The sequence below is a fragment of the Cyclopterus lumpus genome, chromosome 3 (genome assembly GCF_009769545.1).
Source record: "Cyclopterus lumpus isolate fCycLum1 chromosome 3, fCycLum1.pri, whole genome shotgun sequence".
NCBI classification, from domain to species: domain Eukaryota; kingdom Metazoa; phylum Chordata; class Actinopteri; order Perciformes; family Cyclopteridae; genus Cyclopterus; species Cyclopterus lumpus.
The window spans coordinates 28122946-28135870 of record NC_046968.1 but is presented as its reverse complement, the minus strand read 5'-3'; the positions used below and the strand labels follow the sequence as shown (position 1 = coordinate 28135870).

Sequence of the window (12925 nt, the reverse complement as noted above, 5' to 3'; positions counted from 1 at the left end):
AGAAACAGTGCATGGAGCTTGACTTAAGATTTATATATGCCAACATTGAGTGATAAAGTGATAAAAAGATAAAATATTTACCTTCTGACTCAAATACAACAACTGGCTTAATCCAATATTTACTTTTCTGTTCTTGAAACTAACACACATTTAATAAGGTAAGGCCTCATTTTCATATTTAACACATTACAGTCCACTTGTAATACAAAAAGTACTTTTTTTATGTCAGTAATCAACTGAGATGTTTATAAATTAAACTTGTTACCTTTACCCTGAAGATAACACTGATTAACTCATTAATACTGAAGACATGTTATACATAATGTGTTCATTGTTTTAATGAGTTTGTTTTGCACTTTAAGGAGTTTAAGGAGTGAGCACCTCATTTAAGGCCCCATCACGTGACCATTCATCCATTCTCACTGTCAATAGATAAGAAAATAAGATTGCTCGTTGGGTTTATCCACCCGCAGTGGCCTCTCGGGGGGGCGGGGCTTACACGAGTCCGTATAAGAGAGCGTGCAGGTCCGGTGGGTGGACGGAGAATCTCCGGTGGACCCCTGAGTCTTGATCCTCCTCCTCCTCCTCCTCCTCCTCCAGCACCATGGATAGCTCCGGGATGCTCCGCGCACTGCTGCTCGTCGCCGTGCTGTGCGTCACGTGTCGCGGCCAGTCGTCCCAGGAGGTCTCCGAGGAGGACTCCGGACTGGGCCGAGCCGGGCCGGCCGCGGACCGAGACCTGGTGAGTCACGTTGGGATCCTCCGGGGATCCTTTTGGTCACGTTGCCTCAACTTTAGCAGAATAAATAAACTATATTTATATATATTTTTGTATTTGTATTTTAAACAAATGCATCGTTTTTATTGAGTTCAGCTTCAGAGGAAATATGCAGAACTTGCAGAAAACATTTAAATGAACTGTTTTAGTTTTATGTGTTTTAAAGACACGATTAATGACATTAGGACAGTTATTTTATGTATTGCACATCTTCTGAAACGTCATGTGCAAACAAAGTATTATCTAATTAAATATGTGCTAACCCCTCTGCATAAAGCTTCATAATATATAGTTTTTATTAATAAATGTGTATAAATGAGGCTCTGAATGCTGAGTGAACAAACCCCTCTGTAGAAAGGGTTTATTATTTATGAGTTCACATATATATGAGATGCCCTCATGTGTCTGACTCCTTCTCCTGGTCTCCTCCTGGTCTCATCCTGGTCTCCTACTGGTCTCCTGGTCTCCTCCTGGTCTCCTGCTGGTCTCCTCCTGGTCTCCTGGTCTCCTCCTGGTCTCCTGCTGGTCTCCTCCTGGTCTCCTGGTCTCCTCCTGGTCTCCTGGTCTCCTCCTGGTCTCCTGGTCTCCTCCTGGTCTCCTGGTCTCCTCCTGGTCTCCTGGTCTCCTCCTGGTCTTCTGGTCTCCTGCAGGTCGCCGCGCTGCAGGCTCTGCTGCGCGGCCGCAGTCGGGATCCCTCCGAGGAGAAGAGAGGAAGCATCGCTCTGGTGACGTCACTTCACTCCTAATGCAGCTTTATATGTTTTTAATTAAACCGGTTATCAAAAAGATACCGGGCCGGTAATTCAAAGTGAACGAGAAAAGGCCAACAGCATGAAACACCTTTCAGGAAGCAGCAGCTGATGAGCGGCTTATAGGCGGATTAACGAATACACCAGAATGATTGACAAAAGCAAAACAATGAATCAAAGCAGATTAATTTAATGTGTGTTTATGTCACACATGAAGGGGAATAAAACACATTCTACATGATAAACCCTTTAGTGACAACGTGGCCATGCCTCATTGTGCTTGTACAAGCTTTTATTGTATTATTTCAAAGAAAAGTATCTAAATATATCTGTGTGTGTGTGTGTGTGTGTGTGTGTGTGTGTGTGTGTGTGTGTACCCCCTCCCCCCCCTGCAGTGCGGGGTGGGTGACCGGTGTGCCATGAAGTTCGGGCCTCGCATCGGGAAGCTGTGTGACTGCGGCCGAGGAGCCAACTGCAACTCCTACCTGCTCAGGTGCATCTGAAGCACCGAGGAGCTTCTTCTTCTTTTTAAATGTATCTTTTAAATGTATCTTTTTCCCCACGAACATCCTTTACAGCAACAAACCCCAGAGTCTCATCCCGGCGTTGTGTCGTCATTCATATGCAACGTGCGTTGTTGTTGCTTTTTGAGGAGATGAGACTTACTGTACGCATGTTTAATGTTCAATAAAGGTCTTTGTCAACATGCTGTTTTATTTATGGTTTATGGTTTGGTGGGATTTATTTGCTTCTCGCAGGTTGAATTTCAATGTTTAATTGGACCCTTTGCTAAGCCCCGCCCCCCTCTGCGTTGCCATGGAGCCCACACTGTCACGAACTGCACCCCCGGCGAATAAATATGACCTGCGATATGTTTTGAAGGAATAAATAACAGAAGATGAAACTAAAGAACAACACTGTTCCTCTTTGTTCACCGAGCCAATCAGTAACAAGCAAAAGCATAAGCCACGCCCCTAATTATGCCTAATTATAAAGGCTCAATGTAATCTAAACTTATAAGTCATATAAACAGGTCGCTTCCTGTCCATGTTAGCTGTAGAGACCATGAAGCGCTTAACATTAAACAAGGATACCAAAATAAAGGCATATGTTACACCCCCCCCCCCCCCCCCCCCCCCCCACACACACGCACGCACACACACATTTATACTATTCCCAAATACAGTGTAAAAAGAAGTACCTTTAAGAGCATTGCATTTCACACAATATGTCAGGAATGTTATCACGAGGCGCGTTATTAATTATTAATGTGGTACTTTCAACCGTGTACTCACGACTACGTGTGTTTAAAGTCAACGCCTTTTTAAAAAAAAGCCAAAACACAACAAGTAACACGAGAAGCTGACCTTTCTTAAAGTTTGACCCCCCGCTGCTGCTCACATTAAAGCCTGGGCTGGTTTTTGAGTTCATTCACAGAGTTTCAAGCTGTGACGGATGAAAGCGAAAAACATCCAGCTGTGACAAAAGCCACGTTTTTAATTAATAATTAAAAAAATAATGAAATAATACAATGTGTGTATAACGTGTGGCCTGCAGCCAGCAGATAGAGACGTCGCTTTTCATTCTGTTGTGAAGTCTTAATAATCCTCAGAGTCGTAAAAGACTGAAGCTCATTTCAAAGGTCTTGATGCCTGAGGCCATTTAACCTGCAATAAAAACCAGTCAACAGGGAGAGAAGAGTGTCTTCATTGATGAATTCTGTTGTTGTTGTTGTTGTTGTTGTTGTTGTTGTTGTTGATCATGTCTGTTCCAGAAAAGAATGGGTGTGGTCTTCAATAAGTCGTCGTATTCCATGCACTGATGACCACATGCTATGAATACGACTCTCTTCCTCTTCCTGATAATAACTAGTGGATTATATAAGAGTCTGTTTGTTGTATTTCAGTTCATGGGAAAATAAAATGTGTCCTCTGGTTTTAATAATGTATATATTAAACTTATATTTAATATCGAACATTCGTTTTTTTTAATGGAATTCAATGTATTAAAGGAGGACTGCAACAATTCAGCGTTGCACTCCTATAACATGACGTGCGGCCTACATTACCCACAATGCAACTCGCCCGTCGGCAGAGTTGGTCATGTTTGATGTTGAAGGGAAGCTCTCACACATTATAACGTCCGACAAAAGACAGCAAAAATACCAAAAAGCTAGCGTAAAAACTTGTTCTTCTAATCCGATACATTTAATAATGTGCATAGAAATATGTCACATGTGCAGAAGCACGCCTCAACATCTGGAAAAGTTCCCCTTGAAGCCACTCAGATATAGTCAGCTGCAATGTTTGTAACTTTCATTTTGTGAAAGTGAGACAAACTAAAACGGGAAAATGAAGGAAAGTTATGGAACTGGAGCAGAAGCTGTGAAGAGTCGTGAAGTCGGTAAACAAATGGAAGTTAGCATTAGCCGCCATTAGCTCCCAGTCATACCAGACCCAGCCAGTCGGCAACACTCTTTTATCTATTCTAACTACTATTGACTTGATTAATTATGCATTTTATTGCTTATGGATGAAACTATTTTGGGACTAAAATGTTCTTTTATTTCAGTTCTTATCTCTGACTGACGTCCAGTGAATTTTCATTCTGACTAAATCCATAGAAAGTCTAAAACTGTGAAACCAAATGGACTCTTTCCTGTCTCCACCTGAGCTCTCTGGCTTTATTGTTGCCATCCTTCCCAAAAGCAACAATGAGCAGCTGTGTTTGAGCACCTGTTGTTTCCTGGGTTCACTCAGGTAACGCGAGCTAGCCGCAATGATAATGCGACAAAACTAGATGTGATAAAGAAAAGATGGTTAACTAGTAGCCGTTGTAATGGAGCAGGATGCAAAAAGATATTTTACACATTTATAGCTCATGTTCAAAATGTCGTTTATATGTTGACTGTAAAGGCATTTGTCCCAACAAATAACTAAATAACTATTTCTATTAGCAGTGGAAGAAGTACTCAGATCTTTTACTGGAGTATGTAGGATTTAGTGCCATCTAGTGGCGAAGTTGCAGATTGCAACCAACTTAAACACCCCTCCTCTCTCTCCTCCTGCAACTTGCACCAGCAACGAGCAGGCGGCAACCTCCTTCTGACGAGTGAAGCCGATGCTGTATAAACTTAAAGCTGCATTCTCTCTCCTGACCACCAGGGGGAGACTCCTCTGGTTGTATAGAAGTCTATGCTTCATGTGTTAAAGCTGCATTCTCTCTCCTGACCACCAGGGGGCGACTCCTCTGGTTGTATTGAAGTCTATGCTTCATATGTTAAAGCTGCATTCTCTCTAGTGACCACCAGGGGGAGACTCCTCTGGTTGTATAGAAGTCTATGCTTCATGTGTTAAAGCTGCATTCTCTCTCCTGACCACCAGGGGGCGACTCCTCTGGTTGTATAGAAGTCTATGCTTCATGTGTTAAAGCTGCATTCTCTCTCCTGACCACCAGGGGGCGACTCCTCTGGTTGTATAGAAGTCTATGCTTCATGTGTTAAAGCTGCATTCTCTCTCCTGACCACTAGGGGGAGACTCCTCTGGTTGTATAGAAGTCTATGCTTCATGTGCTAAAGCTGCATTCTCTCTACTGACCACCAGGGGGCGACTCCTCTGGTTGTATAGAAGTCTATGCTTCATGTGTTATAGACAGTCTGTGGCCACGATGTAAAACCAGGAAGATTCCTGATCACTTTTCGTGATGGATATTGATTATTGGAGGTTTCCTCTGACAGAGAGCACTTCTTTACGTTTCCCAAGACGTTTAGAGATGTGCGGAGCCGTCACCCCAGTGGGACCAGCAGAGGTTAACCTTTGACCCCGTGATGAGATGCAGCCTGCTGCCCTCCGGACTGACTGTGTTACCTCACGCTCATTATTGATTAGAGATTCGGTAAATCCCCAAAATGTGCTGTAAACATAATTATTTCACTCAACACATCAAAAACACTGAGAGACGCAATATTGTTAAATTCCTCCCTCCTTGATCAATAGTGTGGATCCTCTCTGACGGGGTGAGTATAGTGGAGGATGAATCACACATGCAGATGGTGATGCATGTTTACTTGTTTACTAATGGTATTATCCTCTTTTATGGCTTTATGGCAAACAGAGAACGAAGCAATGATTGACAAAACAAACACAAATCACATTTTATTCATAAATCGGGCAGATTTATCTTTTAATATTAACCTGTTATTCTTTCCCATGAATCTCTTTTGGGCTTTTCAGTTTTGTAAAACAAGAAGATGACGATGTAGAAACATTAAGGGTGAGATTTCACAAGCAGACAATTAAATCAACGATTCTTCAACCACAAATAAATGTATAAAGACATAAATAATAAGCTGTGTGAGTCCTAGCACACATATAACAATACAATTGGTTATTGTTCTTTCCACAGAAAAAAATAGAAACCTTATTAACATACATACTGTGTTATTAGAAAACACATTTAGTTGTATTGACGGAGGCTTTATGCATTTATTAACGCTCTGAATCACGTATATAGGACCATTAAGAAAAAATTATATAATCATAAAGTGGCATCTGTAATTCAAAATATGTTAATTTTTTTCCAGTTCTGTCTGCAGCTCTTTTTTTACATTATAAGTAACAGAAGACATAAACTGGACTAAAACCAAATTAATTAAACATCATTTAAAATCAAGCTGAAAAAGAAGATATTTAGTGAAGTCAGGATGGGCTTTCTGAATCTAGTAAAAGAGAGGAACCGTATACGTGCTCATGGGTGGAGTAATGAACGAGGGATAGGAGAGTTCTTTTAAACACATCCTGAGTCATCTTTTGGGGGTTTCGACTGCATCGACATTTCTTCAGATTAATAAAAGAATCAGTTCATGAAACAACAACCCGTGTCTATGAATCATAATAACGCGCCAGACGTCGTGGAAAAACTGCAAAAGCTCCCGAAAAGGATCCGTGGTGCACATCTCCGGGCGAAGCCAGTAATTGGGTCGCTTTGTGGTAATGCGAACGGTTCCAGGGTGCAGCTCTGAACGGAGACCCACCAGATTGAGATGTAATTCAAACGCCACTCGAGGCGACCTTGGTTTTCAGACCTCAACCGGCACAATGCAGCCGAGCAGCGGACGAGAATGAGGAAGCAATTACCCCGAGTTCCAGCTCGGGTTGCACATCCTTTTATTGGGACGCCGATAACCTGCAGGGGAGGGAACAAAAACACAATCTGTGTCGGCCAGCAGCAGCGCTGACTGGTGATGAAGAGATTCCTGCACACTGCATTACTTCACCGAGTTTCAAGGGAAAGTGTTAATAAAAATAAAGAGGAATGGGGACTTCTCACCTCCTTTGTATTGGAAATGTAATCAGTTGTTTTTGATTATTATTCCACCCTGAATCTAATGTCAGTAGCTTTAAAATTGTCCTTCAGCTTACAATAGACATAAGTCATTCTGGAAGATATGGGCAGTACCCATTCACTCCAACGCAAACAAAAGAACAACAAGAGACTGAAAGTCTAAATAGAAACAAGAGAAAGGAGCCAGAGTGCATTAATCTCTGATAATGCACCTTTAAGGGGTATTATCCTGCGTATACAATGGGTATGTGTCAAAGATGAAAAAAAAGACCATTCATTTGTATTTTCATGCGTTTTGTAAACAAAATATGAATGTTTACCTCGTAACCCTGAGACGTTCTGATGCAATGGAGATATTGTTCCCGACAGACCGAAGATGCAAATTGGCAACGTGAGATATTTCTGGTTATTTCGGCTCAAAGACCCCGTTGTCGCGGCTACTAGAAAGCTAATGCTATGCTAGCAAGATTCAAAGTAAATATCATTGCCCACGTTTGTAAAACAGTGAATGTAATTTGACATTTGTCCACAAAATACGAAGAGTTTCATGAAATATTTATTAGCATAACTAGCATACATCTAACGTTATGAAAGCCAGATTAGTCACTAACATTACGTACGGTTGACGAGCTAAATATCATTTGACAGTATGTTTTTTTTTTGACAGTATGTTATTTAAACAAGACAAGAGGTCTGTTTGCACATGCTCACAATGACAATGCTAACACGCTAATGTTAAGCAGGTAAAGCATAACGTTGTCGTAGTTTAGTGTGTTAGCATGCTCGCTAGTTAGCACTAAACCCAAAGCACAGTTAAGGCCGATAGAAATGTCAATTTTTTAAGGTATTTGATTAAAACACGGAAATAATATTTAGATTTATTATTTTCTTTATTTTATTAAATTCTCTCTGCCCCAATATTTGTTGAGAAACTTCACTAAAAAAACTTAAAATGTGAACCTCATGGTGGCGCTATAGAATAAAACTTAAGAGGATCTGAAAAGTCAAGTAGGTTTCATCCTCTGGGGACCATGAATGTAATGGAAGTCCAATCAATAGTACTATAAATTACTATAATAAGTCTCATTAGACCTCCGCTCAGGTTGAAGTTGGAGAGAGTTAAACCGGACTAAACTATACTCAATGTCACTGATATAAAATTGTCCAGCTTTGGAAACCTTTAACCTTAACGCGAGTCAAAGAAACTGACCGAGGTGTCAATCAAACACAGTTCGTACCTGCCTACACCGCCCTGAGAGGAAGTGGCCCCCTGCGACCTCCGAGGCATCTATTTCCCCCGTATAACAAATTATTATTTAGACGTGTTTTTAAGGAGGTCATTTTTCCGAAGATGCGCTTATTGAGGCTTAATTCAGTCCCACTCTAACCTGTATTAATTCATCCTTCATGAACTGTGAAACAAACCAGTTTATAAACCAGACAACCCTTAAACCACTTGACGACCTTTCGAGAAAGACTTTGGAGTGAACGGTGAAGTAGTTGTCGTGGCGGTTCCCACCAGAAGATGGCGCCATTGTTTCTTCACCAATGTCCACCGAAACCTCTGTGAAGGCTCTCTGGTGCTGCTGGTTTCATTCCTCTAATCATCTCATCAGAGGTCGACGACATAAGCCGGACAACCAGTTTGTATTGGTTCCTCCTCTGAAATCACGTGTTTGTGCTTTGAGTCCTGAAATAAATCGGGGATTTTATATTCTCGTGTGTCGGCAAAAAAGAAGATCTAAAATGATGTTTTTAGATGGCTTCTCTCACCTTCTTACACAATAATCACCAAAAATGATGTTGTACACGTTTTATTATTTCTAAGGAACACTTCAAATGAAGACGATATTCTCCAAACTTCAGATACCTTTTAAGGACTTCTCATCTTTTAGATCAGAATACAAAAATCGAATAGTCTCGCTCGTTCTTTGCCGAGTGAACTCTGCAGACGAAGGTCATGTGATGCGATCAAAAGCTCAGGAAACCGCCACTAAGATGTGCATTTTAGTGAGATTGTTTAATACATTATCGGTCCAGGAAGGAACGTTGAACCTCAGAAGATCTGATAAAACAAGTAAGTTCGTAGTGATGACTCGTAAGAAAGATGAACATTTAGTTTTTTTTTAAAGTTAAGCCTCTCTTTAATGTCATTGCTGTTGTGTAAGAAGAACAAAAATGACAACGCTGCTTCCGAAAGTAAAGAGCTCGTCGTCGCCACCGGTGACCTTTTTTTTAATAAAAGCGCCGCGGCGTTCGTCATCGCATCCAATAATAATAATAACGAATAACAAAATGTCCATTTCTGTTCCATTCAGCCGATAAGTGCGATGATAAGTGCCACTGGGAGCCTCTCTCTCTCTCTCCAGGAGGAACAATCCCACATGACGGATGTGTTATCGGCGAACAACATGTGATTGGAGACGGTGACCCCGGTGACCTTCTGTCGAGAACCTCGGTGACTAATGCGAGTCGTTACGACGACTCTAATAACGCTCGCCACCATTAATTATCCAGGAAGTGTCATTAGTCTCGGATGCTCGATGGAGAGCGGCTTCTTCTGTTTTTATTTGTACAATTTTAAGGGGCGAAAATAACAAAACTTGTCCCGTCCGATGTTTAGCAGTGGGTAATGTCCCCTGAACGCATCACGAGTAAACCGTGAAGAGCGTTCCCTGGGTCTTCGCTCTTTTCCTTCAGCAATCAAACCTCTCGGGATCGTGGGAAAAAAACCTTTTTCAGGGAGCCGTTTAGAGAAAAAAAAAGGGAAACAAGCTTTTAAAGAAATAAGAAATAAGCACAAGGAGAAGAGGGAACTTCTTGAGAAAGTCTGTGGAACTGTTTCCTGAGCTGAGATTTACAGTTTGAGGTCGTTACAAAGGAGTCGACTTTGGGCTCGATGCTCAGGAGAGTCGATGCATTTCATAACGGGGAGACAAATGTGTCTACTGACCACCAGGGGGCGACTCCTCTGGTTGTATAGAAGTCCATGCTTCATGTGTTAAAGCTGCATTCTCTCTCCTGACCACCAGGGGGTGACTCCTCTGGTTGTATAGAAGTCCATGCTTCATGTGTTAAAGCTGCATTCTCTCTCCTGACCACCAGGGGGCGATTCCTCTGGTTGTATAGAAGTCTATGCTTCATGTGTTAAAGCTGCATTCTCTCTCCTGACCACCAGGGGGTGACTCCTCTGGTTGTATAGAAGTCTATGCTTCATGTGTTAAAGCTGCATTCTCTCTCATGACCACCAGGGGGCGACTCCTCTGGTTGTATAGAAGTCTATGCTTCATGTGTTAAAGCTGCATTCTATCTACTGACCACCAGGGGGCGACTCCTCCGGTTGTATAGAAATCTATATAAATGACTCTACTTCTCTTGATGTATTCCCTCAGTAAACATTAGTTTTTGGTCTCAATCTCTAGTTTCAAGTCTTCTTCAATACAGCGTGATGTTCATTTAGTACATTATGGTAATTTAGAGTCAAACAGACCATAAAGCAGGGTATGCTTTAGGAAGGGGCTACAAGGTGATTGACAGGTCGACACCAGGTATCGGCAACGACGAAATCGGCAAATTCAAGGCTTCAAAACGTGGTGACCTCACGATGACTGTGTCCACTTCTTATCATATACAAAGTATGATGAATCCGCATTAAATATGTCATATTCCATAACCAGAGCAACATCGTCTCTGCGTGTTTTTCGTTTTCTCTGTCGGACTCTTTGTTGGTGTTTGTCCGTCTGCCTTGAAATGTTTGAAAATGTCAATCTGAAAAATGAAGGCTGGTTTCCAGCCGATTTGTATCCTGTCTTCCATGTGACCTCCCTTGTCACTTCGAGTTGGCTTTGAAAAGCCTGGAATAGTTCAGGAGTTATTGATTTTTTCCCCCCCCCCTATCTTGAGTGGCAAGCAATGACTGTATGAACCTCCTGGCAATAGCAGAAACGTCTGATTGCAATTGATTTAAGTCCCAGTGGCAGCGGAGCCCTGGAGGTTCATTGAAGTACGAGGATTTAATCATTCTGTTTGTGACGTAACGAGAAACTAATCGAGCCGGTTCTCCAACAGTCGTTTCTGCAGGTAGACACTGATCCTGAATCAGCTCCAGCTGCTGACCTCTGGAGACCAACTGTGAAGTCAGCGCGTACATTCAGCTATGATTGTCATTATTAGTGGGTTAATATAATTTATACATCTCAACTCTTATTATGGATTGGCATGAGATTTTGTTAAGACATTCATTGTCCCCAGAGGATGCATTCTTTGGACTTTGGAAACCCCCTGACTTTATTAACCGGTTGATATTTTGGAACTGAATTTAATTAATTAATGACATTTCATGCTACATTTCATGCTAGAATTCATTTCATGCTAGAATTCATTATTGAATTCACGCTGACTGTTACAAAAAAGACAATATTCCTTTGAATCTGTTTACAAGGCAAATACAAATATTATTTCACAAATATTTCCGTTGTATTGAAGAAGACTTAAAACTAGAGATTGAGACCATAAACTCATGTTTACAATGTTTACTGAGGGAATAAATCAAGTAGAGTCATTTATATAGACTTGTATACAACTAGAGGAGTCGCCCCCTGGTGGTCAGGAGAGAGAATGCAGCTTTAACACATGAAGCATAGACTTCTATACAACCAGAGGAGTCGCCCCCTGGTGGTCAGTAGAGAGAATGCAGCTTCAACACATGAAGCATAGACTTCTATAGAACCACAGGAGTCGCCCCCTGGTGGTCAGGAGAGAGAATGCTGACTTCTATACAACCTTGACGGCTGCTTACCTAAACCTCGACATGACGGGTATTTGATAAACTAAAGGCCACTCCCTTTGACCGACATCAACATTCAACGTATGCATAGTTTGATGAAATGTGCGATGACAAACATTTTTCCAGGCGACCGGGCTGGACTACGAGGTCCATGAGTCTTTTTTCCCCTCGTTGTTAATACAAAATAATTAATACGCGGCGCTTTAATCACTGGAGAAACCGTTATTAATAGATTGGGTCCTTGCTGGGTTTGACAGCTCTGGTTCTTCGCCGCTAGCGGACCATTTACTTCTAATTTTAGGAAACAATTCGGAGCCGTCGCCCCGAAGAAGCGGAGTCCGAACATGTTCCACAAAGAGTCGAGAGAATGCCCCCTGGTGGTCAGGAGAGAGAATGCAGCTTTAACACATGAAGCATAGACTTCTATACAACCAGAGGAGTCGCCCCCTGGTGGTCAGGAGAGAGAACGCAGCTTTAACACATGAAGCATAGACTTCTATACAACCAGAGGAGTCGCCCCCTGGTGGTCAGGAGAGAGAATGCAGCTTTAACACATGAAGCATAGACTTCTATACAACCAGAGGAGTCGCCCCCTGGTGGTCAGGAGAGATAATGCAGCTTTAACACATGAAGCATGGACTTCTATACAACCAGAGGAGTCGCCCCCTGGTGGTCACTAGAGAGAATGCAGCTTTAACACATGAAGGATAGAATTCTATACAACCAGAGGAGTCGCCCCCTGGTGGCCAGGAGAGAGAATGCAGCTTTAACACATGAAGCATAGACTTCTATACAACCAGAGGAGTCGCCCCCTGGTGGCCAGGAGAGAGAATGCAGCTTCAACACATGAAGCATAGACTTCTATACAACCAGAGGAGTCGCCCCCTTGGTGGCCAGTAGAGAGAATGCTGACTTCTATACAACCTTGACGTCTGCTTACCTAAACCTCGACATGACGGGTATTTGATAAACTAAAGGCCACTCCCTTTGACCGACATCAACATTCAACGTATGCATAGTTTGATGAAATGTGCGATGACAAACATTTTTCCAGGCGACCGGGCTGGACTACGAGGTCCATGAGTCTTTTTTCCCCTCGTTGTTAATACAAAATAATTAATACGCGGCGCTTTAATCACTGGAGAAACCGTTATTAATAGATTGGGTCCTTGCTGGGTTTGACAGCTCTGGTTCTTCGCCGCTAGCGGACCATTTACTTCTAATTTTAGGAAACAATTCGGAGCCGTCGCCCCGAAGAAGCGGAGTCCG

The 12925-nt window shown here is 42.2% G+C and overlaps 1 protein-coding gene across 1 annotated transcript; it reads left to right on the top strand.

Moving 5' to 3' along the window:
• Positions 1 to 553: 553 nt before the first annotated feature.
• Positions 554 to 2233, top strand: cartl (cocaine- and amphetamine-regulated transcript-like). The gene is made up of 3 exons (XM_034527889.1): positions 554 to 742; positions 1429 to 1503; positions 1923 to 2233. Exons 1-3 carry the CDS (start codon positions 605 to 607, stop codon positions 2028 to 2030), a joined length of 321 nt encoding a protein of 106 aa, XP_034383780.1. The 5' UTR covers positions 554 to 604; the 3' UTR covers positions 2031 to 2233.
• The last annotated feature ends 10692 nt before the right edge of the window (positions 2234 to 12925 follow it).